The sequence below is a fragment of the Amblyomma maculatum genome, chromosome 8 (genome assembly GCF_055883805.1).
Source record: "Amblyomma maculatum isolate TAMU_Amacu chromosome 8, ASM5588380v1, whole genome shotgun sequence".
NCBI lineage: Eukaryota > Metazoa > Arthropoda > Arachnida > Ixodida > Ixodidae > Amblyomma > Amblyomma maculatum.
The window spans coordinates 67,004,041-67,032,013 of NC_139351.1; the positions used below are offsets into that span (position 1 = coordinate 67,004,041).

At 49.1% G+C, this 27,973-nt stretch overlaps 1 protein-coding gene across 5 annotated transcripts in view; it reads left to right on the forward strand.

The window, feature by feature from the left end:
• dop (microtubule-associated serine/threonine (MAST) protein kinase dop) overlaps nucleotides 1–27,973 on the forward strand; it is a 364,897-nt gene that overhangs the window by 229,604 nt on the left and 107,320 nt on the right. For 4 of the 5 annotated variants that reach the window (XM_084576407.1, XM_084576408.1, XM_084576409.1 and 1 more), the window contains 2 exons: nucleotides 9,913–10,303; nucleotides 18,528–18,610. In XM_084576407.1, the coding sequence (XP_084432533.1) occupies nucleotides 9,913–10,303; nucleotides 18,528–18,610 (474 nt within the window). Of the gene's footprint in view, nucleotides 1–9,912; nucleotides 10,304–14,749; nucleotides 15,190–18,527; nucleotides 18,611–27,973 lie in introns of those variants that run through there. The other variant, XM_084576411.1, reaches the window with a different exon arrangement.

The following is a 27,973-nucleotide window of genomic DNA, read 5'->3' on the forward strand; positions in this document are numbered from 1 at the left end:
AGTCTATGAGAGACGCCGTGGTGTGGTCGTGGCGGAGGACTCCGGAAATTTCGACCACCTGGGGTTCTTTAACGTGCACTGACATCGCACAGCATACTTTTGCTTTTCGCCTCCAACGAAAAGCGGCCGCCGAGGCTGGGATTCGATCCCGCATCTTCGGGCACAGTAGTCGAGCGCCGTAACCACTGTGCCATCCCGGCAGGGCATGCACATAAAAAGCGTATTTCTAAATGCTACCTGAGGACTTATAATGTTGTGAGTTCCAACTGGACGTTATTGGGGAAGCTGCAGTAGCACAACAACATGAAAACGCGCTGAAACAACGAGAGAGAAGGGGAATAAATAAACTTAGGGGAGCAGAAAATGGGACCGGTTGGCTGAAAAGCACAGTGAAAAAATTTGTGCGTGGGCACAATGACAAGCCGAGAAGAACAAGGACTATAGCGCAAACTCGCAAATAAAGTTTATTCAAGACACATGCTCGAATACATACGAAAAACCAACCAAAACAAAACAAGGCTAACATGATCGAAGAATATCACGTGTTACCCACGGTATCCTGAGTTGGCCAAGAACCGGAATTCCCTGTCAGAGAAGCGGACGGAAGTGTGACTTGCGCACTTAATCCCACTGATACGCTTATGAAAGGCTTCCATAAGTTCGCGCGTGTAGCACGAAAAAAGAAAAAGAAAATTCATTGCAAACCGCATTTCGACGAAGCAACCATATTCAGGCGCAGGGATCAACTGACGCGCGAGCTTATGGAAGCCTTTCATATGCGTATCAGTGGAATTAAGTGCGTATGTCAGACTTCCGGCCACTTCTCCAGTAGACAATTCGGGTTCTTCGCCAATTCACTGGGACACAAAGGGTAACCCCTAATGTTCTTCATATCAGCCTTGTTTTGTTTTGGTTGGTTTTCCCTATCTGTTCGAACAAACGTCTTGAGTCGACGTTAGAATGAAGGAAACGAAGAGGCCTTCTGACGAAACGCCCACATGAGCATAAGTGTATTACCGACCGGTATAAGCCAGACTGCAGACTCATAGCGACACAAATTACAGCATTCGGACAGGGAACGTGCCGCAACAAAAACTGCCGGCGCATTTGCTTCTGGACTCGCAGGTCTTTACTATATAATTTATGCTACGTTCAGAAGGAAGGAAAGAAACCCAATAGGACAGCACCTAAGGGTTAATGGGATTGAGTAGCGAATACTTTTTTTTTCGTTTCTTCCTAATTTTCTTTGGAAACGTCACACTTCATAACGCTTTGCGATTCTTTTCAGGTCCGACCGTTTTCTCTCGATTGTGGTGCCCCTGTTGTACGTCTTCGTTTCTACGCTTCGGCGCGAGAGCTTCTTCGCTGTCAGACTCACTCATTCGCGGAGTCGGGCGAAAAACCAGGGCGTGTTTGCCCACAGCGCATATGCGCGGTTTCGTATTTTCGCTGCGCGAATCTCAATTACTCCGCGTTTTCTTTCTGGCACAAATGCGCTTGATTCACTCCGTTGACAACTTTCTGCGATGCTCCAATCGCGCGCGGAGTAATTAAGAGTGGCATTCCGAGAGCTGGTCCTTTACTTTCTCTTTATTTCTTCTACTTCGAAGTTCGGAATAAATCGTCCGAGATTTTTTTTTTTCACCCCTAATTCGTTTTCTATACTTTCAGTTTCTTCGCTCGCGCCGGAGTTTCTGAAAATTACCTAGAAAGAAGAGAGTATAATTCATGGCCACTTCAACCGCAATACATGTTCCTAGGAGGGGTGAACATCGCATTCTGCTTGACTCGGGTCTGGCCGAGAACTTAAAAAAAAAAAGATAAATAAACACTGTTAATGATCTGGGATGAAGTGTCTCGTGCACTCATCGTCGCATCGCGTTGTACCGCGCGGAGTAAAAAGCATCGCTTCCCAAAATTTTAAGAGCGTATGTGAAATGTGAGAGCGGGAAGGGTATATATTAATAATGAAACAGGACGACGGACCAGAAAAAGGAAGACACAGAACAGCGCATGTCCTGTGCCTTCCGCTTTCTGTACCGTCGTCTTTTGCGCTGCTTCATTGTGAATCCGTGCCACCTTGCCCAGATCAGCGTTTTGCGGTAATGCATAGGTGCTGTAGTAATTAGATTTAGGCTAGTTTTAATATTCTGTGTACGCGACGAAGAACAGTACGAGACACCTCAGCGCGCACCGAAGAAGGCACCACAGGAAGGAAAAGCCGGTTAAGTGCGGGTATTTCGCATTCAACATGCGAAATACCCATACCATATATGTATATGTATACCATATATGTATAGTAAATAGACGGACTGGGTTGCTAGAGGTTGCATACAAGTGAAAAATTGCTTCATGCTGTTTCCAAGTTTATTTGTAGTCGACGTTTCGGCAGGAGCCCTGCCTTTCTCAGGAGCCCTGTCTTGAGAAAGGCAGGGCTCCTGCCGAAACGTCGACTACAAATAAACTTTGGAAACAGTATGGAGCAATTTTTCACTTATATATATATAGGTCAAATTGAAGTTACCCTGTCATTCAAATAACCATGTTCCGATAACAGTTGCACTCAAAATTGAACTTTCAGAATTCTAAACCACCAAAAAGCAAGCTATGCTTTCAAGGCTATGTCTGGATACAGCTGCCCTTATAGTACCACTCCAACCTGTGCTCTGTGCAGTAATCACGCGCCGATGCTGGCGAAGTGTTCCCTTTTATAATGCTCGCGTCTGTACCTAACCTGCCTGTTTCTTCGGGACCCCCAAAACCGCTTACTGACTCGGCCCAACGTTACTATAATATATCGACCTATGTCAAAGCTCGACGCCTACGATCGACGTCCTCGTGCAACGTGTCCTTTTGTCGTCGGTCGGCACGAACGTTTGTGGGAGGGCTCCTCCCCCATTTGGCTGCCCCCTCGGGATTTCGGGACTCCGCAAGAAGCGCGCAGCGCGCCTCGCCTCGGATGATTGGGGCTGCGCTGTTCGCGACGACCGCATAGGCTGTGTGCCGCCTCCGAAACAATGTCGCGCATATACGCAGACCCTCGGGACCTGGCACGCCGCGTGTTTTCTTGTCTTTGCTCTCGTGGTTTTTCTCTTCTGGTTTTGACACCTTTCCTCTCTCGGGCTCTTTGTTACTTCCCTTTCGTTAACCCCCTTTCGTTCATGTCCCTCGTGTTTCTTGCTGTGTGGCATATTACTGCTGCTGCTGCGAAAAGGCGTGGCAAACATTGAGCGTAAGAATGGCGTAGCGATTCAGCTTTTTCTTTCCTTCTTTCTTTCTTTCTTTCCTTCCTTTCTTTCTTTCTTTCTTTCTTTCTTTCTTTCTTTCTTTCTTTCTTTCTTTCTTTCTTTCTTTCTTTCTTTCTTTCTTTCTTTCTTTCTTTCTTTATTATTGATAGCAAGCGACCGGCCGTGGTACTGAACGCATTGTAGCCGTCGACGTCCCCGTGGTGCACAGTGTACTCTTTTCGCGCGTCCGCCCCTGTCTGGCAAACTCAGTTTGGCCTTTATGTCCTCCTAGGTTTGGCCGCGCGGCCTTACAGCAACGCCCTTAATGAAGTCAACCGCCTCCGTCCCGCCGCTGGGAATTTTGTCCACCGCAACTTTTTGTTTGTCCTTCGCTTCGATAGTTCGTCTGGCTGGCGTTAGCGTCGAGACAGGCGAGAAGTGGCTGCAGAGAAAGTGGAGCAGACGACATTTTCGGAGCGCTTGGCAGCGTGTGGAGTACATGTACGCCGCAGCGCCGGCTCGGTCGTCTCGTCTCCACGGAGCGTCCTCCGTGTTCTCTCTCCGAACACCAGCTCTCGTAAAAGAGAATGAGATGAAGTCGGGACTGGTCGGCGTTCCGCTGGGAACCTGGAAAACGGCGCCGGAGCCCACGGTTTGTTTGCTGTGTGGTGGCCCGAACGTGCTTTGAAAGCGGGCCCTGGTTAAATTAATCCTACGTTTACTTTTGCTGTGAGCTCCTTTTTTTTTATGGATCGCCTGTTCGAAGTGTTTTGCTGCTTGAGATTTTTTCTCTGCCATGTCGGTCGGTAACTCGCTTGATGAACCGCGCTGAGCCGCGCTCCGACATTCGGCGGTTAGCAGACAACCACGTAGCTTGCGGTACATAGACGAACTGTTCAGCATTGCTAAAAAACACGCATGTGCGCTTTAGCGCGCCCAGTGGAGCAGCGGAATGCGACGAGGCGCCGCTTTTTCCCCCTCATTCTGGGTTGCGCCATTGCCCGCGAACCAGTGTCAAGTGACCACGAGGGAGTGGCTGAGTTTCGAAGTGGAGCTCTTGTGGGGTACTATATATATCATGATTAGACCATGGGCTGTTCGTTTATGGCTGTCATGCACGAGCCAGTGGAAAAAGAATTGCAGATGCGCACGTCTGCTTAGGAGCAGTAATGCGAAATCATTAATTTCGAGTTCTGTCACGCCGACTGGTGGAATCGCCCGACACTACGCTAGGTAGCATAGGACGCACTTCGCCAGATGGCGTCTGTGTATGCCGTATTTAACTATAGGGTAAATAAAGGAGCTGCTCAGATGGAACTTCATGTAGACGACAATTTTAAGTGCATAGCGCGATAGTGTGTTGCAGTTTTACACGAGGCGTACGTGATCGCGTCTACGGCGATATCATAGATCAAAATAACCGACAAGAGAGGACACTTGGGCCATCTCGCAGCCGAGCTCGGGGTTTCAGGACTCCACTAGACGGCGTTGCGCCTACAAAAAAAAAAAGGACTCTTAAGCACTTAAGGACTCTCAAGGAAAAACAGACTATAGACAGGTATAAATGACGAGATACAGATAAGTTGGTAGCTACGATCATGGTAAGAGTAAGTGCAAATTATATTAGCAGCCACGGCTAGGTGGGATGCGCAGCCGCTGCCCGATTCAGATGCCTTAGCCTTATCTATCTATCGATTTAGTTATCACAAAAGAAGCGCCCATTGCAGCGTAGCTTCGGCGGTTGCGAATTATCCAATTTCCACTGACTGTTCAAGTTGTAAATGGCGACTCAGTGAAAGCGCTTGCTTGAAACTACATTATACATCCAGAAAAAAAAAGAAACCAAAAGTAAAATTGTGGTCTCCAGGATTTAATATTTTCAGGCGGCCTTCTCCGAGGCTGGCGCGCTTCTCCGACTCCGCTAGGTACGAGGAAACCCAAAGTCGGCCGCGGGGCCCCATGAGAGTGTCTGTCCTCTTCTGTCCTTTGGCTTATTACTCAGTGGCGATAGCATACAGTGCTTTTTATCTCTTTGCATTGACAGTTCGGGCAAACACGCTCTGTCCAGAATGCTTGTCCACAATCTGCCTTTTCCACAAGGCCGCTGTGCGCATGCTCGCCTCTCCCCTGGTTGAAAATAAACCACCAGCCCAAGCTGCACATGCGCAGTTCTTGGCCTCCGTGATCGACGCAGCTGTCTCTGATCTTGGAGGCCATGCGTAGTTAATATTCTTGACAGGCGTATGCGACAGATGGCGGTAGCTGTCCAGAACACACACCATCATTTCGCTGGGGCCAAGGACATTTCAGCCAGTAGCAAACGACTTTTCAACCACTCCCAGAGGGCGCCACATTTTGTGAAAAAGGCGGACTGCAGTACATGCGACGCATGAGCCAAGATATGCTTTTGCAGTAATAATTTCTCATACCCGTAAGTGTTGCGTTTATGTTTACTTCCATAGCCCGACGCAAGCGGGTCGGGTAGGGGGGAGCCTGTTGTCGAGCTCAGCCAGCCCGACCCGTCCGGATTTACATGAGCTCGATTCTGTCGGGCATAAGGTGCCTAGTCGGGCAAATATCGCTGCTACACCGTGCGTCGAGCGAGTGAACCAGGCGCAGGCGGGATAGGAGGAAGAGGAGGAATGCTCAGACGAACAGCTCACGGTCCCGTCCCCGACCAGCAAGGAGGCAAGAGAGGAGGTGCCTGCCCGACGCGTCAGAGTATACATGCCCCTCGCCCATCGGGTAGGGTCGAGCCAACCCACCCCCTGCAGTCGGGCTGGCGGGACCCGACCCCACGGTCGTTTAGCTCGACCCCTTAGCGTATACATGAGCCCGATAGCCGGTTTTCAGCCCAACAGGCCTCCCCGACCCGACTTTGTCGGTCTCATGTAAACCCCCTGCATGTGGGTATAGGAGTGCACAGCTATATCGCAGACTCTGTATTGCATGGTGTTGTTCGGTCAGTGTGAAGGTTTGATTTTGTTCAAGCGTGTTATGCGCAGCCACAGTATACCCATTTAGCGTCACGCGCATCTGCTAGCGAGATGCGTTGTGCGTCGAGGTATAAAGCAGTGGAGCTGCGCGACGTTCGGGCAACCGTGTTTTGGCCTGCGCGCATTTCGTTATCAATTTACAGCCATAACGGACCCCTTTTCAATAATAATTGGCTTTCCCACATCTCCTGCTGTCTTATATAGCGCCCCTGGCAACCAATATAACGAGGATAAATAGCTAAAAGCGCATGTGCCACTGCTTCATAGGGGCATGTAGTGCTTTGAAGGGAACAGTGTGAACATATTCCGCCGCATAAACCACACAAACTATACGAGTTATAGTTTTAAAATTTTAGCAGTTCTGCTATTAGTAGGGCATGCAGCACTGCGGTAAAGCCAGGTTAAGAATTACGGAAGGGCTACACTTTACGAGGACGCACATCGCTTTTTGGTTAATGGCCCGTGGTGTTTGTCTTGTTCAATTAAAGTTCCACGCGCAACCAAGAAATCGCTGTATCAGTCGGATGTTTTAAATTCTGCAACAAGTCATTGACCTTCTCTCCTTTCCCTCTCCTCGTATATATTGACCTTCACAGTAGAGCGGTCCTTGTCCAAGCAAACTACGATGTGGTGCTCCAGCTGGCACGGGCCTGTCTTTTGGCCGGATTGTCTTCAGAGCGTATACACCGCCGCTGCACGAGGCGTGCCCCCAGATTCTAAAACGGCCTCTAGGGCTGTTAACGTTGTGCGTATATCTGTATATAGTATATAATAAGCCGGGTCGTTACAGAGCTGTCGCGCGCGTGCCACTGAGGGACACGCACGCGTTTGAATGTATGGTGTCGTAATCTCTTCATTAATTCGGTGCCCGAGGCGGCGACTTAATGCCGCGTAGCTAGGAGCGTGTGTCCGCGCCCGGACGCCTTGCCTTCAACCACCAGATCTTTGCCACTGCTCACTTTCACTGGCGCCATGTGGCATTAGCTTTGCGCCGACTTAATAAGGCTCCGTCTTTGCTTCAGTTTCTATAGGCAGGCAGATCGTTGAGTAGATAATATCGATCTTTTTTTTTTATTTTAATTTTATGCCGCGCCAGTTTATAGGGCAGACGTGTAAGGGGACGTGTTACGCACGGTTCTGCTAACGCGCGTATGTCTTTACGAGACTTCGCCTCTCGGGTATTTTTCTTTTTCTCCTTGTGTGAACTGTCTTTTTATTGCGAATCCAGACATTCGAACGTGTTCTTACGTTTCCGATTTTATTATAATGCATTATGACGGCGGCACGCGTATCGTTAGAGACGGGACGCAGCGCTCCCCTGTACTGTACGATTTCAGTGCATGTTAAAGGACTCCAGGCGATGGAAATTACCCGGAGCCCTTTACCACGGCGTCCCTGACGTCGCTTTGGGACTTTAAAATTCCAGACTGCATCAACTAAAGCATTATACTTTTAGATTTTGACGTCTCGTGTGCGGTTGGCACGTGGTGCTCTCATTTTTAATGTAGGAGCGTTCCACCTGCATTATTGAATTTCGCCGAGGTGGCCACGAAGCCTCCTTGGAGCAACAGCTCGAAAGCCACTGTACCTCAGACCGCCGCGCTATCGCGGTATTTTCTTCTTAATACATGCTATTCGTTACCCATGATTATATCGAGGGGAGGGGGGGGGGGGTAATGTATATAAAGATTGTTTGCAAAGCACTCAGAAGAGACAATTAAAATGCCAGCAAAGATAAACATCATGTCAACAGCGGAAGCCAGTCCAGTTGAAAGATAGCGGTATCTGTATACATGATGTGCTGCCAGTCTTTCACGCTGCTCTTCGGGTCTCGTAGTCTTCATCTCTTGTGACAGAGTCGATTGGCTCTAGTGACCTTAATTAGGTATCCTTCATCCTAACAAGAGCCTTAATCACGAAATAAATACCCAGCTTAAGCATAGCAAGGCATGGCAAAGCACGCCTTTGAAGCACACGCTTTGTTAAAAAGAAAAAAAGGAGGGAAAAAAGAAAGAAAGGAGGTATGCTCGAATTTCGCATTAGGTATAATGTCGTAATCGTACTCAGATTTTTTTTTATGTTTTTACACTCGAGTTAGCGCGTATACGCATGCGCAAAAGTCAGTGTGCCCTTACCTCCTGTTCCTGTGCATATCCCCCCGCAGGTGTGCGGACGTCGGGAAACGGGCAGACGTCCCTTATAGTGCTAGCGCTGTGACACATGAGCCTCAGACGGTGTCTGTCTCAGCAGTACTATACGCTAAGCTCGCCTGGGCAACCAAGCAAGCCACGTGTTCTATAGAGCGTATAGTTGACAGCCTTGAAGAACACGTATGGAGGACCTGCAGGAGGAATGCCACTGAGAGAAACGTCACGAGAAGCTGCGTGAAACAATGCCCTGCTGCATTTCGTACATTAGGGTAGTTCTGGAGCAGCAAGTATTACACCTGCAAGCTTTTTTTTTTACGTTTTTTTTTTTTTCAATAAATGAATTCCATCGGTTTTTCTTTTTCTATGCAGGCTTGCTATGCAGGTTAGCCTCGCTGATGTGGCCCTTGCTTCGGGAACTCTTCCTTGATTGGGGGGAGCGAAGGGGACGGTGCAAATACTGTTGTCGCTTGTTGACTGTCTGTTGAAAAGACGAAGTCTGAAAGTTACTATTGCGTCCACTCTAACGCGTGCTATTCGCTCTCATACAAAGGTAAAGGGAATCGCACTTACTGCGACACTTAATCATCGAGACGAGTTAGTTCCTGCTGAGACTAATGATAGCCTATCTCCCTTAGCAGTCACTGTGTCAGAGCGGCGTGGTCGTTTTATGTGACGTGAAGTGGGTCAGGAAGAACCGAGATTCGCTTAAAGCATCTATTCAGTGGGAAGGGGGAAGGGGGGGGGGGGGGGGGGGGTATCTTTAGCGGTGCGGGGCCACGTGACACGCACGCATACATTTTATTTATTTATTTATAATACCCTCAGGGTACAGTTGTACGTTACAGAGGGGAGGGGCGCATACAGGATATATATATAAAACAGAAGGTTAACAAAAGCGTACAAATCTGAAAAACAAAGCAAATAAAAAAGAACAAGGTACATGTGCAATTTAGGAACAAACGACAATATAAGACAAACTATGCGGTACAACTGGTACTAGCAACATTAAAAGCACGGACAAGACTGTCCAAACGAGAACAACAAAACGAGAGGATTTTATTTATAAAAGATAGCTTAATATAAGGTGTAATATCTCGTTTTCACCCACATGTAATGTAGCGAACGATCTGCATGGAAGTGTTAATGGAGCTCACCTTTACGCGGTGTCCAAGACATATGGTTGTCTCCGAGTTACAGTTGGCCTGTTCACTTTTCACTTGATCGTAATGATGTACTTATTTCCTTGATGGACTAATTAGTGATTATAGGTTTATGTAGCAGGACTAGCCCCGGTAAACCCCTGTTGGGGCTACCCGTATTGATGGCCCTCCGCACTCTGCGTCTAAGGGTGTAACGGCCGCACTTTGAGGTACTAGTTGTCTTGATGAGGCTACCCGTAGCTGATGGCCCTCCGCACTCTGTGTCTAAGGGTGTAACGGCCGCACTTTGAGGGTCTAATTGTCTTGAAGGGATTAATCGCTGCAACGCTTTTCAGTGCTCCGGTGTCTTAGCTGGTTGTCTCTCTCTCTTTGTGTCCAGCTGGACTCCTCCCAGTCGTCCCCGGGCGGTGGCGTGGCAGTGGCCGGCGGGCCGGGCGCCTTTCTGTCGCGGACGCCTCCCAACTGCTCTCCACGGCGCCTGGCGCCCGCGTCGGCGGCGTCCTCTGAGGACCCTTCCTTCTTGGGTCCCTACTGCGACTTGAGCCCCGGCTGGAGTCCGCTAGGGCCCCGGCACCCTCATCGCAGCCGCTGCACCGAGCGCCGGCGCCGGGAGTCCCTAGCGTGCATGCCTCCGTCGGCGGCACTGTCGGGACACCATCACGCCACGTCTCTGCTTCTGCATGGCGTAGGCCTGGCCGCAGGCGGGCAGCTCGGGCAGCTGCTCAGCTCGTCGTGCACGGCATCCTTCTGCGCGGGAGCGCTGGCCACAGGCTAGTCACCTCCGCCCTTTCACGTCTCTTTTTCCCGTGGACCGTGCAATACGCGGCGCTCGGTCCCACCTTGGGTCATTCAGTGCAACTTTCCTTCTACGACTGAAGTTTTTTATTAAGGTGCAATGGATGATAAAATCGACCAAAATTTGTAATGAAAATATTTCCTCGAAATGACGTCCTCAGATGCGCAGCGGAAGTAATAAAAGTTCTCTCCCTCCCTCCCTCTCTCTTTTTTTTTTTTTTTTAAATGGCGCCAAACACCCCCCCGTGGCTCCGCCTACTCAAGGCAAATTTTGTGCAAACCATAGCGTTGTTCTGGGTGCACCCCAGATATTTAACTCCCGAGCTTCTCAGAAAGTGTCTCCATACGCGAACCCAAAACAGCAACGCATCTTTAAACAGCTTGATTTGGTGCCCAAAGAAACGATGTTTGTTGGAACATCCACAGTAAAAGCTGCGGTCTATATGATGGGATAAGTTACTACAATGACGGCAACAGTGCTGGGAGAAACGTTTTTGAGGCTCTCGATGTCATGCAAGGCATGTTTTGCGATACTGAGCTGAGCCGGCGGGATCGATTTAGAATTAGAAAGGCAGGGCTTCAAGCCTGCGATGAAAAACGGAATAATGTGAAGGCTAGCAAAAGAAAAGGTGTTACCAAGCCATCCGAACCGAACAATGGTGAAGTCTGCGCAGCAGGGACATATGAGGCCGGCTTGCCCGAAGATAAATCTTCAAACTGCAATTTCTTGAAACGGTTTTTTTTTTTCGTTTTATTATTTTTTTTTCTGCTGACGAAAGGAACACTTTCTCTGCATTCGTGCAAGTGCGTACGAAGAGATTTTTGCGAATTGTTTCTTAACAGCAAGAAGTTCATGAACCAAGTAAAATGTTTTGTAGCAATTCCTTTTTTTTTTCTTTAACACTTTTTTTCTGCGGAAGGCGGCTGAAATTTGAGTGTTCGTTATGTGCATGTTTTTTTTTTATTATTCACTGGTTGCCACCACTGTTATTATTTTTATTTCAGGCGTGTGCATATGAAAACTTCTCTAACAGCTTTCCTTCATCAGACAGAAAAAAAAAAAGAAATATTAATAATAGTATTTATAAAAGGTTACGATCTGAGTACGAGCTTTCGCATGCTGTTAGGAGCCTCTTATTGCAAGCAATGCCTGAAATTCCGGATCAGTTCTTATAAAAGACAGCAAATATATTAGCGAACGTCGCTAAATACCTATGGCCCTTATACGAACAACTTATTACAACGACGAATGAGCTTGTAAAAGGCGCGCGCAGGTTATTTACGATTGCGCTTTCTCTGCGTGCCTTTTTGCGTTAAGGTTTTTAATTTGACAGCGTTATAAATGCCGCATTGTGCGGAAGGTCAGGCGCTGGCAATGCGCCTTTTTCACATAGCCGCTCTGCGCATGCGCGCCTGTCCTCTGGTTGAAACAACCTCGAAAACAGTCACTCAAAAATAAAAGAGGAAAAGGTAAATGTAGTAAAAAGATATCAAACGAGAAAAAAAGGTACAGTAAAAAATGAGGAAAAGCAGCCAAAAAATAAACAACGAAAAGAGATAAAGAAACAAATTAGTGAAAAGACTGAGTTGATTTTTCCTCTGGATCTTATAGAGGGAAATATGTTGATGATGATGGGTTGTAGGATGCTTGACGTCTTGCATGTTCGATGTTGCTCAATCACATTACTCGAGGACACTTCTGGAAAGGTTAACTATTTATTAACAATTAATAAATCAAACAGAAAGATGCAAGCAAGAAGAAAACATATTTACAATTGACTGACTCGTAGTTTTACCTGACGAAACCAGCCTCAGAGTTAATCCATAACCACCGTTTCTCGGGAAGGCAACCTACTGAGACATCGCGTCGCTCGCAAACAGACAGGTACAGCCTTTATCAAAAGTTTACAGCCCATGGGGTCTACTGAGCCATACTATGGGGCTCGTAATGCTTTCCCAGGTTTCCATACTTGCTGAAGGCAAGAAGATGTTTCGTCCTACTTTCTCCAATAGCTAGGACTTCCATGATTATTACTGAAATCATATTATACAGCTTAAAAGCAAACCTTCTGGGCTGTAAACTTTTCATAAAGGCTGTACATCTGTGCACGGACGAACATGAGGGGCCATTCTTCACGCCCGCTGCCACCCTCTCATTGAGAGCGCTTTCTGAAGCTAGGCTGCAGATGCGGGAAAATACCGACGCGGCACGGGTTAAAATGCCCCGTCGTCGCTCTCGCGGATCAGCTTATCCGGGAAGAAAGGGGTTCTGCGCGTCGTCTACGCTACAAAAAGTAGACCCCTTGATCCCTCCCGTATTCGCGGTATCCCGCCCGCTCTCAAGCTGCGCGGACGCTTCTCAGTAGAGACTCTGACTCTGCCCCCCCTTCTCCGCTACTTATTTAGAGGGCAAGAAAAACGCTGCATAGTTCTTTTTCTTTTTCCGGGAGCACAGGCGCGGCAAACAAGCCCAACGTCGGAACTTCACTGACTGCAAATGGATTCTAAATGACTTAAGATAGGCTTTCGCATTACCGCACTTAAGCAAGATGTAAGTGCCCCCAACGAATGGTTACACCATTGCGCCAGGTCATGTAGCTGTAGCCGCGTCGCATGCCTTCACGATTTGCTTTTTCGATGAAGTGAAAGGCTTAGCAAAGTTGTGAAGCAAGCTCGGCCGCTTGCATGTCCTGCCATCTTTATCACTTGCGCCTCGCTGATGGTCGCCTGTTTTTTCCCGCCGGGATTGGTCAATGGTCTAGCATAGTTTTCCACCCGTAAGGATGCGAAACCAGTTAGGCGCCATCACCCGATTGTATTTCCACCGACACTGCGGTACATCGTGGTCATCGTCATCATCAGCCTGGGTGATGATGGGGCAAACACCTGTGCCGTGCATCTCGACATAGCTGTCTCCTGTGCCAGCTATTATGTGTTTGAAACACCCGCGCTAGGTCATGTGGCTGTGACGTCATGACAGTGTCGACCAGTCAAGAGGGAAGGAAAGTGTAGCAGGGGGCGGCAGATATTAAATAGGTGGGGTGGATGACATTAAAAAGCTCGCATAGGTCAAGTGGATGCAGCTATCACAGGACCAGGTTAATAGGAGGAAATTGAGAGATACTTTCGCCCTGCTGTAGGTACAATTCGGTTGATGATGATGATGAACACCGACCCCGGATTTTCTGCGACACTGGACTTTTACAATTCCGCATAAAAGGGCTCTGATTAAATTGTTCAGTATTTGTGCTGATCGTTTGCTTGCAGCGGCAGAACTTAGAATCAGTGTAGTAGGATGGGGTTAGAAAGATGGGGGGATAGCAGAAATAGGATTAAACGACGACCGAGAGCACAGATAAGATGACACACGAGCGTTCGTGTGTGTCCTCACGCCTCTGTTCTTAACCTATTCTCTTTCTTTTGCGCTGTAGTCCTACTCGTGGTTCACCAACTAGCCCGCACCCTTACCATAGTGCGGGGATAGTTCGTCCGCAGTTGTCGAGGGACAAAGATGGGGCTTGTAGCTCATTAATTTCTACGAGAAAAAAAAATTCCGAGAGCACTGTGGAATGTACGCTACAGAAATGCGAAAGCCGGAGCTTTGCTGCTGCACACGGTGAATCACGTTTGCTCTCATCATCAACTAACTTCACCGTCGTTATCATTGCTGATGTCATCATTGTCATTGCAGCGTCATTGTCACCGCTACTCTCATCTTCACGGTAGACAAGCACAAGTATGATACGCTTTTCACGGTGCATGGCGTAGTTGATTAATGCGCTCGGCTGGGGATCCAAGGGGTGGGGGTTCCATTCCCGGTGGAGAACGGACTTTTATTTGTCTGATGACGTCATTTGATTGACAGCTATAGTGTGCACCGAACGAACGCCTGCAGTATGAGCCCTTAAAAGTTTTCGCCTTAAAAGCTTCCTCTCGCCCCGCATGCGATTATTGCAGATGACCAGCCTGATTCGCCGAGCTGATATATATGCCACGCATTTACGAATGCTATAGTGCTCTGTTGATTATTTCCCTGAACACTGTACGCATGCTTTACTTGCCTCCATTTCGGCCAGGATTGGGAAAAGATCGGAGAGCAGCAGCCGCGATTTTCGTCGGAAATGGAAACAGAAGAAGGTGGAAGGGAATGTGTTCTTTTCTTTTTTTTCTCAGTCTGGCTGACGCCCGGCAAACCGGCCGCGGCAACACGCACGCGCCTACTCACCCACACACACACGCACAACTGCTGCGAGGACCGATTGTCTATTGTCCAGTACAGTGGAATCCTCGTCCCCTTTGTGATCGATTTGTCGTTCAGCTGTTCGCAAGTCGCTGATAAGGACACCATGCCTTAAACCCCCCCCCCCCCCCCCCCCCTCGCCTTTTGACCGCCGTCGCTTTGGGAGCAGGCAACCTGCCACACTAGTTACAAAGAAAAAAACAGCGCAAATGTAGAAGGGTATCGGTAGCAAATAATTCCGCTCTCAAGCGCGTCTAGAACATCGGGACGCTTGACGGGCAGGCCTCAATTTTTGTCGTGGTCTCCCTTCGGTTTCGCGCCGTCAGTGTCCAGTCCAGTGTCGCGTCCGCAAGTTGTTGGCCACGGAGGCCGTGGCGGCAATGGGTCAGTGCGAAGACAGCGTTCAGCCGCGTTCGAAAAAGACTCGCCGATCGCCAGGTCGGGACGGCATCGAGGATGCAGTGGTAGCCGGCAGCCACGACAAGATGGGCACCGAGGACGGGGCATCGGCCATCACCAGAACGGAGCCACGTAGTCGGGGCAGGAGTATGTCTGCCAGAAGAGGCAGAAAACCCCTGAGGACCAGTGGCTACGGACTCGCGTTGGAGACCTCACCCACAGGTATACATTTAGGCAGCATGATGGACGAGGGTGAATGAGCGGAACAGTGAACCTAGCACTCACCTCAGCCAGCCCATCTGTAGCCAGTCTTCGTTTTATCTTTCTTTAATCTTAGTTCACGTGCAGCGAAGTTTTCATGTTCAAACATGTCAACGTTTTAAGCGATTCCTTTCTTATAGACATTGAGAACTGTGCTAGGTTCGTGGGGTGGCTGGCTATCCGCCAGAGAAGCCGCCTAGGGTCTTGTCTCGGGCCGGGAGGGACCCACGGAGAAAAGGTCGCCGTCGCGATCGCTTTTTATCGCGGTGTTGGCCCGATAGTCGTGATATGACCCACGACTGCCAGATATCCCCCCCCCCCCCCCCGGAAGCCGGCGCTGTGTCATGTGATGTGTCAGTGCTGTTGGCGCATTGTTTTGCCACTGATATCGGTGTGTCGTCGTAAGCGTAGCTTGCTACTTGCTTTCCGCTGTGTGACACACCCACTTTCGAAATGACATCATTAGATTTGTATCTACCTTATCTGTCCACGCTGCTTGAATTCCGAGAACCGATGATGACATTGATTTACGACGGGCCGTTTGCTGCTGTGTGCGACAGTCGCTGCAAAGGTTTTAGGCGATGCGCAGATGCAAAGCGTAATTTCTCTCACTCGGAGCAGTTTATTTTTTTTTTCTCGTGGGTGGCAACGTTTAAGTGACACTCGGAACTTTCACTTGGAGAGGACGTCGGTCCACTTGCTGACTTTCGAGGTGTCACTTATTGATTCTATAGAAAAGGCCTTACGGAGCGTTTTAGCGATTTCCACGTGCACGTAGGTTCTTCGACGCTAGCCGTGTGTTTGGTGGCACAGGGTTGCCAGCTATATTTCTGGCCGCATTTCGCCAAAGGCAAAAAATGCCTGAGCCCTCTGTGTGCCAAAATTCAGTGCTCGGTCAAGTACCAGTGGTACTGTACCAGCGGTGGCAGGAAACGAGGCGGGAAGGTGCGCCTCGCGCACTGGTGCGGCTTTGGCTGTCGTTGGTAAATGATTCGGATCGGCCGGCCAGTGGGCTGTGTGGTCACATTGGCTGGGCCTAGCAGGGAGCGTCGCACCTTTCCAACCTGATTGACGCCATATTGCTCGCTGGTCTGCTTTCTTCGCACGTAGCTATCAACCGATCCCTGGACAATGCGGCAGAGAATAGGCAGGGAAAAGAAGGAGACATGCCTTTGTCTCCCTGCCATGGGATGTGTATTTGTCCATGGATTGGGCTAAGAGTGCGGAAATGTGAAGGGGGAAGCTGCATGATGAGGGTGTGTAGGGTCATTAGTGCGCTGGCTTAGGAGACTCCTTCCCCTGTCAAAATGCCGAATGTCAAGGGAACAAAGGCTCGATCGTCCCCTTCCCTTGTCGCTACCCGACTATCATCTGCTGCTGGCTCTTCTCGAGCGCGGTGGATTGGTAACGCCAGGTACAAAAAGCAGTCCGGTCAGCAATATGGCGGCAATCATGTTGGAAAGGCCTCAGGGAAAACTGAAGTCGATGTATATGAATTGAATTGGAGAGCTTTCATGCACTCGAAAACAGGCGTTCGAGCCGCACTCCCATCTCAATCCGGAGTAACACACACTTGTGCAACGCGTGACGAACGCCACATCTGCAACTGACACGCCCCTCTCTCACTGGGTGCATCAGTGCGGCCGCTCCGCCCCCTCAGGTTTAAAGGCCCACTGTCCACCCTCCGGTCGAAAATATTTTCTTCCCCGGTTACTGTTAGACTCCGCCCCCAGAACGCAAGGCCGCAAAATGTGTTTGAAAAGAGTAGCGAATAACGCAGTTACAGCCACCCCAATCACCCGATTCTGTCGTGTTTCTCTCCTTCCGTTTCCTCGCAAAAGTTTTTCACTCTCCTGCCCGAGGTCGGCTAGCCTCCGCAAGACGAATTCCCCTTCCTCCTTCGCGTTTGGCGGGAGGTGGGGCGTGGCACTTCGCGTGCGCGAAAAAAAAAAACACGGGCGAGGCAGCGTGCGCCATTGGATTCAGTCCAGCCGTGGCGAGGGAAAACCGCGCAGCGAAGGGTAGACACCCATCCTTCACTCTCAGACAGCGAGACGGACCAATGGACGTCGTTTTCGACTAAGACGTCATAGTTGCGGCTCGACGGGCCAGCGCAGGGAACGGGGAAGCTGGCTTCCCGAAGGAGAACATGAGAGCTTTGATTTGTATTTTCGTTGTTTTTTGGCGCGCGTGTCACTGAGCATTTTGCACAGACTATCTCCGGTACCTGACCGAAACACTGGGCTCCTTTGCTTAAAAGGTCCTTCCCTGGACAGCAGCCCTTTAAGTCGCAAGAGGCTGGCCTCGCCACTTTCCCTTTAAGTTCACGGAGAGACGGATGGACAGAGAGAGAGAGCTGCTTCTGCTGCAGCTATGCGGCCGCCCCGTCTCCTCAATAAATACTTCTAATTGAGCGCTGCCGCTTACCGCGGCCGTCTACCGCTACCGCACACCGTCAGCACAGCACGCGCCGATTGGTCCACGCGTGCGGCGTCCGCCAAAATTTGACAGGAACGTGGTGCCATCTATCGCCATCCGGGTTATCTGCGAATGATACTGATGTTCGCGCGGTAGCGCTAAACAAAAAGTCTCATGCTAAGCCGCGTGACGCGCGCGTCGCCATCTTCTCTTTCTTCGCTTCAAGTTCACAAATGGAGAGAGTGAGCGGCTTCGGACAGACATCGGCTAAATCCGTCATTGCGGATAGTAGTGCTACGCAGTAAAAAATTGTCGCCATTCTTTGGTGTTAGTTAATCTCCCTTACTTTTTTTTTGTCCTCCACACTGCTGTGTTTCATAATCTTTTGCTACCGGCTGTACCGCACCAGCCCAGCTGTTCATTCATAAGCAGATGCTTTCATCATCATCAGCCTGACTATACCCACTGCAGGGCGAAGGCCTCTCCCATATTTCTCCACTTAACCCGGTTCTGTGCTAGCTGCATCCACTTGACCCCTGCGAACTTCTTAATCTCATCCGCCCACCTAACTTTCTGCCGCCCCCTGCTACGCTTTCCTTCCCTTGGAATCCAGTTTGTTACCCTAAGCGACCATCGGTTATCCTCTCTTCGCACTACATGTCCTGCCCATGCCCATTTCTTCTTAATTTCCACTAGAATGTCGGTAACCTGAGGTAACCTGAGATGGTTTAAAATGCGTTAACGCGGGAAGAAAAAACCCCAAGCAACAGAGAAAGTGTTTCCCGAGCTGCAGAGATGCCTTGAAGCTGTCTCGCATATCTTGTCTCGCCTCTTGATCCTGCCTTGCTGCTCACCCATTTGCGTCTTCTTTTTCATTGCAGGGACGTCGGGGCAGTCGAATTTGGTCCGGATGCGAAGCTCGACCATGGGACAGTCGGCCCCAAACCTTTCCCTCTCTACAACGGTGAGTGTGTGCCCTCGCTTCCTCGTTTTAGAATACCGCTGATAAGGCGAAGCCGAAACGAAATAGTACAGAGATTTAGCTTGCCGTGATCCGCGATCCGCCACCGTGACCTTCTACCGTGCGTGGGCGGAGCGCACAAGCCGATTGGTCCTGACGCGGCAGGTCTATGTACCGACATCAAGTATGTGGCGCCATCTATCGGCGTCAAGGGGATCTGGGCATGCGCAGTGGACCGCGCGGTAGCGGATCGCGGATCACGGTAAGCTAAATCTCTCTAGTAACTAAAAAGGCGACGGAAAGCTAGTCCCGGCACTTTCGCAGCATTTTGTCAAAGTCAGAGCAAGTACTCTTGGCAGTCCGCGGTTGCGTGGGCTTCTGTTGTTTCATTTTGGTATGACGTCAACACGGCTTGAACGGTGACGAGAGCTGTCTTGTGGGCTATACTCTTCTGCGAAGGGACGGCTACTGTTCACGCGATTCACGCAGTAGGCCTAAAAAATGCCATTTCTCTTTCTCTCTTTGATATCGCGTAAGATTGCGGGTTTGTTATCATGTACTGCTGTTTTCAACCCTGAAGAGCAGTTCTTACGACAATAACATGGGAGTCATGTTCGGCCAACATTAGATTCATTTGTGCCATATACTTCCGAGAAAGAAGTCTGCCTTTTGTTTTCCTCAGGAGCCGTGACAACCTGCCCGCGCTGTGTGCAGCCCTCAAGCTGCGCTTGGGATAAATTTAATTCTTCGCGTTTCATAAATAGCATTAGTTTAGCGTGTTCTACAGGGGCCCTTTCGCTCAAAAGTTGGTTTTAACCGTTTCTATTTTCTGCACGGCGATCGAATCTTTGCGAGATTCTGAAAAGCCGGCAGATATTGCTATCACCCGAAAACGACGTGGCGATGCGCGCATAAGCGATGCTTTTTTTTTTATTCAAACAAAAATCCATTTAGGAACATACAATACGCACAATGCTCTAGGACCCACAGCCAGAGGCTAGTTTCGGGGAGCTTCGGTGGCAACATCCAGCGATGGTGAATTTCTCTTCTGAATTTTCTGCTCTGCTATAGTCTTTGCCTATACCGCATTCATTCAGGATGCTTAAAAGGAGACTGAAATGTTTTTTGAAAATTTTCCTAGATGCACGCTTTAGAATATATGAAACTTGTAGATTAAGCTCAGGAAGGGATTTCGCGCTACCATTTAAAGTTGTGACGTAATCTGCTATTAATATCGCGAGAATCCTCAGGTTTCTCCTCAAATCATTGCTGCAGTGCGGTTAAACTAGTTTATGACGTCATTATGGGTGTCGTTACGAATTTGAACAGTTTTCGCCCAACCCTTTCTGTGAGTCGCGCGATGCCGCCGAACAACTCCTGGCAACCTTTACCTTCAATGGCGCTGGTCTTCTCCCTCAGTGCGAGCGTTTTTGTGTTGGAAATGCATCACTTCTGCCGATGACGTAATCATTGGCTTCTCTACTGGTCAGCGTGTACTGCAGAGAACCCCGAATGCCGAAATGGTTTTATTCAGCGATTACGTCGTCAGTTTGAATGCTAGCGCCAAACGGCTTGGCATGATTTAACCTTAGCCTTCACACATTCGACTCCTTTAATTTAGTTGAATTCTAAAACCGATTCAGCTTCGCTTCAAGAGTGGAGACTTGATACCTGGCTGTGCGCAGTCGGGAGAGGTCGTTGATTGGCGAATAGAATGACGCCAACGTGCAAGGGAGTTGACTGACTTAGGCGGTGTCGCATCGGTGAAGGCAGCGAAGACATGCCGGGCGCAGCTGCGAGCTTTTCCTTTTCGCGAGGAACGCTATATTTGTGTGCAGAAGGCTCTTATGTGTGTGCGCGCCTTCTTTCCGAGAACCATTGGCACTCGTCGGCTCTGTATTGACTCTCTTGGGACGGGATAGAAAAGAGGGTTGGCAGACTACTCGAGTCGAGTCGGTTTGTTTTGTTACTGCTGCCCTTTCTCGCATTTCCTCCACCCTTTGCGTTTTTCTCTGCTTGTGTAGTCGCCGTTCACACCTGTCGCAATGGCGTCGTCCTCAGAGACTTCGGAAAAGGTTGTTCGGCGACTGCGCTCGGAGAACATGCTTTGCCAGCCTCTTTTCTCTTCCGGGAATCCCGTCATAACTCGAGGAAGGCAGCGGACGGAATTAGCTTTCCCGCGCCCTTTTAGCGAGGAGTCCGACTGGTTCGTTGGTTGATTGGAATCAACGATTGATTGTTTATTCGATGCACTATGCTAGTCGTCCATTGCGGGCGCTGCATTTACGCCATAGTTTTAGGTTGTCATCTCAGTGTTTACACGGGCGAAGATTACGAAGATTAATGCTTGGGCAACTAAGCTTGGGAGATAGACGGGAGATAAACTTTGGACAGCGTCTAGGGCCTCAACGATATTCGGTGATTAGTTTACAGCGCCCCGTGTTTGTTCGCACGAGTGTAGCAACCACTACACCGCCAACGAAAATATAGATCGCGCGAAAATTGGATCATGCTGCCAGTTACGAAAGAGGGTCTCCGGTGCGCCCGAAGACGGGCCACTGATGTGATTCACCCATTCAGAACTCTTCCCTTTCCGTTCATATGTAATGATATATCATGACATGGTATGGTGTGGTGTGGTATTTTATTATATATGGTATGGTACATGGTATGGTGGGGTATGGTTTGTTATGGTGCGGTATGTGTTATTGTTGTTGTTTTAATGAATAGTGAACGTTGCGTTTCTAATATATAATCGTTAAGCCGAGTTCCACCTTGCCCTCTTGAGCAGTGGTGGAATGCAACACCTTTATCTTTCCCGCCAAGTGGCAAATACGGTACATGCCGGTACAAAAACTTGTTTTTTTCAACACCACCTTCGCTGAAAGGTGATAGAAAAAAAAACTGTGACCAGCGAATTAATAATATTCACAGGAAGGGAAAGGCGCAGTATCTGTCACACTTGCTCTGTGGGCACCTGAACCGCGCCGTAAGAGAAGGGAGGAAGGTGGGAGTGAAAATGGAAAGAGAGAAAAAGCCGTAGTTTAGGGCTACGGAGTAATTTCGACCACCGTGCGCTGACATCGCGCAGCACATAGACGCCACTTCGTTTCGCACCATCGAAACACAGCCGCCGTGGTCTGAATCAAACCTGGCAACTCCGGCACAATTATATTACTGTTATTTTTATGCGCTTAGGGTTTCAAGTATATCAGTGTCGCATTTCTTTTCCGCAGGCTATTTTTTTTTCATAGTTATTTTCGCGATAGGTAAAAGTAACGGGGTGACCAGATTTTTTTTTTTTTTTGCAATTGTGGGTTACAAATTTTGAGTGCTCTGTAGTTGCGATATTCTGAATATTGATTTATCAGTATTTGGTGAGCTGTCATCACAGTGAAAATATACTGACTTGTTGGCTTCGTAAGCCGCAATTTTGCTACAACTGCTGCTTTTATTTTATTCCATCAAAAGTTAAAATTTTGCAAGAAAACACAAAACGTATTATTTTCTGCAACAAAATCTGTAATGTCCAGTACAAAATTTGTTCTGCTATAAGAGCTGCAATTGCTTCTTCAAATTGCAGTTTCTTTCCCTGCAAAAGCTGCGCTACAAAAAAGCCGTTGTCGGTTCCCCCTACTGTCCCGATGTTTCCGCAAATTGTTGCTCAATAATATGATTGGCCATGAACGATGATTTTGGCACCCCGACTATTATCAGGCAGTGCGTTCTGACATCTCGAAACTGTTTAAAACGCATTAATGTAACTAATGAGCAGCACTTCCGTTACCGTGCGGTGCGGGAAAATGATCTCACTGCGCATGACGCGCGCTCTATCGATCATCGTGTTGAAACTAATTGTGCGAAGCTTTTCCCACGCGCATCGGACGATTCGTCGGCTTCAACGCCACAACAAATTCTTGACGCGCATATATCTTCGTCGAAACTCGTTTAAGCACGAACCCGCATGCACCTCGACAGAGCTGCGAAGGTCGCTGGAGTTTGCCACTCTTCAGCCGTCTCGCTGCAAGTGCGCGCTGTCCTTAAAGGGAAGCTGCACCGGTTTTAGATATCGATGAACTTCGAGCGGTTTAGTGATTATAGCTTGCACTTAAAGCATGCGAAATATCTTGGCGCTAGCGTTTGAAACAGTGGCGCAATTAGCAATTCAGGCCGCGACGGCTATCAGGCTTCACCGCAGTATATAGCAACGGGGGGGGGGGGGGGGGGGGCGCATGATGACGTCATTGACAGTACCGGTACGTTTCCTGCATAGACATACTTAGTTTCAGGAAATAAAAACACGACTGCCGAAAACTAATCCCTAGATATGTTTATTAGCACCGTTAGAAAAGGCGCAGCAGGATCTGGGCGAAGGCAACGAACTTCAGAAATATTACCGTCCGTGACGTCATCACCGAGCTTCTCCGCAGAACTTCAGTGCTGTGAGGAGAAGCTCGAGGTTTAATCTTCGGCCATCAGTTTGAACGCTAGCGCAAAAACACTTTGCATGCATTACCTACAGCCTATGTAGATTTGAATATCGCGAAATTCTCGAAAAGTTATGCAGTTGCTCTTTAAGGGCCATGCGCGAAACCGTGCTGCGGCGCTGTCATCGCCCGCGTGCTCGCGCGTCATGCGGGAAGGCAAGTGGTATTTACGACGTACTGCAGTATTTCCACCACGCGCTTTCACCGTAGCCCCTGAGTGAGGCTGAATACTCTTAATACGCCGCTGTTAGTGCGCACTTTATTTATCAAAGATGGGTTTCTGAGCGAAAAAGCTTATGCGCGTCGTGGAAGAAGCCAGTGCGTGTCGGTGAGGTTGATACGTTTTTGGCGGCGTACCCATTTTCGGCCTTGCCGGGGCCGTTTGCTGCGTACATTTAAAGCTCCCTTTGAGGGACAGTGTTCACGTGGTGAGACCACTCAAAGTTCTGGTCCTGTATTCTAGGTGCTGAAGTCGCTGCATTCGCGCACTCAGGCGAAGCGCTTGAACTCGCTTTCTGTTTACAGATCAGTGCACGAAATGGGGCGGAAACTGCGCGGCTACACCCGCTGTAACAGGTGCGGGCTATAGTAGCCTGGCAAAAGTCGTGCATTTCGGGGCTCTCCCCCGTGCGTTCGTCCCGCCCTAGCCTAGTCATTGTCGCATTCCCCCGCTGGAAACGGTCTCGATCATATTGGCCGAAACGAGTCATTGCACCTCCTCACCTGCCTGAAAGTCATGGTAAAGCTCGTCAGTGGTCGTGCAGTCAGCAGTGGCACATGACATAAATTTCGCTGACGACGTACAGTCTTTGTCAAAAGTTTAGAGTCCAAGGGGCTTGCCTCTAAAAGGCCCATTCACACTTGTGAGTCGTGAAGGACGTGCGATCGGCTGTAACATGTCACCAGGGATCCGCTCAGCGCGACCTATGCTCAGGGACCCATTGGTCTCGTTCGGAACGAGACTTTTCGGTCTTGAGTGTTCGAAAGCAACGAGAGGCTGGACGTTAAACTAACTTCCGTTCTTTTCAGCAGCGCCACTGATTTTTACCTGTTCGCGACCAGCAGTCGCGAGGCTGCAGAATCGAGCAATGCTCGGCTGACTTGCGACTATGTCGCTACGTTTCGACTAACGCGACAATTTGCGGCAGTCTCTTTTCGACCAAAACGGTCGCGGAATCTCTGCGAGTCGCAAGTGTGATGGGGCCTTAAAGCTGTCCAGTGAGTCCCTGCAGCATTCGTTAATGGTCCTACCCGTTGTATAGGAGCAGCACGAAAAATATTGCTACCTTCAGGAGATTTGGACCGCTGCTGTAAGTGGTTTAACGCTCCGCACAGTGTGTGACTGAACGTCAAGCCCCTTGGGCTCCATGTTTTTGACAAAGGCTGTACCACCACACCTTTTACGCAGACATCGTTGGTAACGCTAGACAGGTGACTGCGCGGGAAAAGTGCGCACGTACCAAACTTTCTCTCTACTCTGCCGTTTTGAAGTGCGCCCAATTTGTTCGATTTCTTTTCTGTTTTGTTAGCGCGTGCTTGCTCAACTTGGCATTTCCACGCCAATCCCCGCGGAACGACGCCCGCGCACTTCAGCTCCTTTTTTTTTTTTTTCTTCATAACGTGAGGCGCGCGCTACTCTCTGAGAAGTGTTAATAAAGGGGAGACCGATGCGTCGACCCGTGAGCGCAGCCTAATCAGGCGTGCTCCACGTTTCGGATTAGCCTGCGCACCTTTTCTGCCGCCCTGGATGTTCCCGTAATAAGCGAAGCTCGTGTGCAAGCTCTCTCGGGATCCCGCGGGATCGACACCCGGCCGACGCGTCGAGGGAGAGCTGCGCGTGCGAGCGTGTGTAGCTCCCCTGTTGGGTTTCGTCATTTTATCAGTTCTCGCGCATTTCTTAATTGGTTTGCTAGCGCAGACGGTCGCTATTTTTCTGTGCATCCCTGCTCCACACTTCCTCTTATTTCTTCTATTTGATATTTCCTGGTATTTACAGACTGCCCTTGCGATGTACTGCGTATTCATCCGTATGCCCGTTCAGTGTACTTGCTTTATTTCACATTTGCATATTGAAAGCCGTCTCTAGACTTTATTCACTGCCAGATTTAGTGGGCGGCATCCGTATGCCCTGTATTGCGGCACCCACCATAATTTGGCGCGGTTCGAATCTAGACGCACAAAAAGAAATATTCATCGTTCGAACGCGTCTGCATCGGTGTGCCAACCGCTGGGAAATTCAAGTAATTTCGACTCCTCCCGGCTGCGCACCGTTCGCTTGTCATACACCTGACACGCTTTGCATCGCTGTCCAGCAGTGCATAAATCCAATTTCACCGATGCCGGTGTCAACAAACGCCGTAGGAACTCTCTCTCACTCTTCCCCTCTCTCTCTGACGTTGCGTGCCATGTTGTGGATATTCCCCTGCCACCTTTGTTCAGCTTTAGTGCACGTGGCCTCGCCCCGCGGGGTCTCAGTGATTAAGGCACTCGAATGCCGAGCACAGGAAAAAGCTGCAGATTCTCCCCCCACACCTGGTTCTCAGCCCAGTCAAACCGGTTTCTCCAAGGGTCGTGAAAAGGTCTGATGTGTTTAGATAAAAACGTCCCCGTAAGAAACGGCCCCTGAAGAACAGCTACTGGGAAAAAATGTTCCCAGTGCAAAAACTGGAACTGAAAATGGTTTCTTCCGGAACTGACATGAAAAAAAAAAAAAAGTACACAACATATTATGCCATTCGTTATTGGCTTTGAGTTAAATGTAATCATCATTGGGAACCTGTGTCTTCTGGGCGTCCGAGATGTTTACAAGAACTGCGTAAAAACAGTGAAAGAGCCATCTGGCTCTTTACAAGTTGTGTGTTTCCGAGCTCCGTAGCACGTTAAGCAATCATTAACACAGGTCTAACCAGCTTGGTAATACTGCCCACTGAGAAAGGTACAAGCGCATCGGCGCGTGGTAGTCTCGGGGAACCGCCTGAAGCAGAAGACGTCACTATAGAATTACCTCGCAGACCTTCTGGTGACGAGGTTTAACCGTTCCTCTGATGAAGCTGTAGAATGGTGATAGGGGTGCTAAGAGTGATGACGGTGTAAGCAGGGAGAGGATTAACCGGTCATGCACCATGCCCACCCCAAAGCATCGCTCCAAGCTTCTGGTCCGGTAAGGCCGGTGGTCAGCTCGCCTTTTACCCGCAAATAAGCGAAGACGAGGAGCTGTCACCGTATTACCGCTGCCATCATTTTTCTATTTTTCTTTTGTTATGAATGCCTGCATCAGTTCGATGTTTGCGGTAACCTCCGAGCCGACAGGTGAAACCGCTCTAATGAAGTTTACATCATTCATCATCGCAGCTCGCCACGGGGAAACGCAGGACTGCAGTCCCCGTTTGGGGACAATTTTTCCTACTTCGCAAAAAGGGACATTTTTTCCGGGAACGTTTCAGCCGGGGACATTTTTTCAGGGAACGTTTACTCCGGGGACTGTTTTTCCGGGGACGTTTTTAATAACAACATAACAACAACATAACAATAACAACATAAAGAACCGCAGGGGGTCGAAATTATAGTAATGCAGCCAGCTAGGCGAGTTGTTGGCTCGTGACTGGAAGCATATAACTGCCTTTAACAAGACAAACACGAAGAACACGAAATGCGCATGCTTTAATTGTTCTTGCTTTCGTAATCTTGTTACGTAACTTGACTGGAAACAAGCAACAAACCGCTCGCTGCCATTTCATGGCGTTTTAAGTGAAGTCTAAAATGCTGCGTAAATTAGAGAAAACTTAAAAGGCAAAAAAAAAAAAAAGCTTAAGGAGAACAGAGAAGAAATAAAAGAAAAGGCGTGCAAGAACAGGCTGCGTTCATTGATTAGCATACTGCGGGAGACACTGTACAACGCGCACTGCGCAAAACCTGCTTGCTGCCCCGTGCAAACAACGAAGCTCGTTGTAAACAAACACCAGCGGACCAGCGTACGTACGCAGTGTGTCTTTAGCGGCACTTCGGACATTGTGCCAGGCAGGAAGCGCCCTCCAGCGGCGATTGTGTTTGCTCGCTGCGCGCCACTGAAGGAGGGGTGAACACACACGCGCCGTCTGAGCTTTCCAGTGCTTACCGGCGGGGCGTCGTGGCACAGCGTCAGATCCGAAGGAAACGAAACCTGGTTACGGGCGCTGTTTTCCGCGCTGGTGACTGCAAATTTCCTGGGGGGAAACCCTTTCTCGGGTTGGCAGCGACGGACTTCGTCGCCTTGTCAAGCGGTGGGGCGGACGGCGTAGAACCCGCGATGCGTCACCGTATTAAGGCGAAAACTTTTATTGCCTCATCGTTGTCGCCAGCAAAAGTGTCACGCTTTTGCGGCGGCTCTGATTGGTCGAGACGAGTTGACGTCATGGAGGTCTCGACCAATCACAGAGCACCACCACAGTATGCGCGAATGCGTGCCATATATGGCTATATGGCAATATTTGATCAATTACTAATTAGTTAATCAAGACTAATTAAATATTTTTATAATTAATAAGGAATACTAATCAGTGGCAGTTGATTAATTAATGACTGACTAATTTATACCACCTTATATGGCCATATGACAATCAATGAGCAATTACTAATGCATAAATACTTAATAATTACAAATTATGGACGGTTGCGTAATTAATAATGCCACGCACCCGGTAAAATCGCGTAGCAGTATGCAGCACTCAGGCTTTCGCCTTCCATCACTTTAGCCGCCAAAGTGTCCTCGACTTTTTACATACTGAGCGAAAAAGCAATTGTTTTTTTGCTTGAGAGTTTCTCAGGCAGGCAGTGGAGTAAATGCCCAAAAGGGGAAAGTGATCGGAAGGGAGGGGGGTGAGTTGTATATGTTATGTTCACT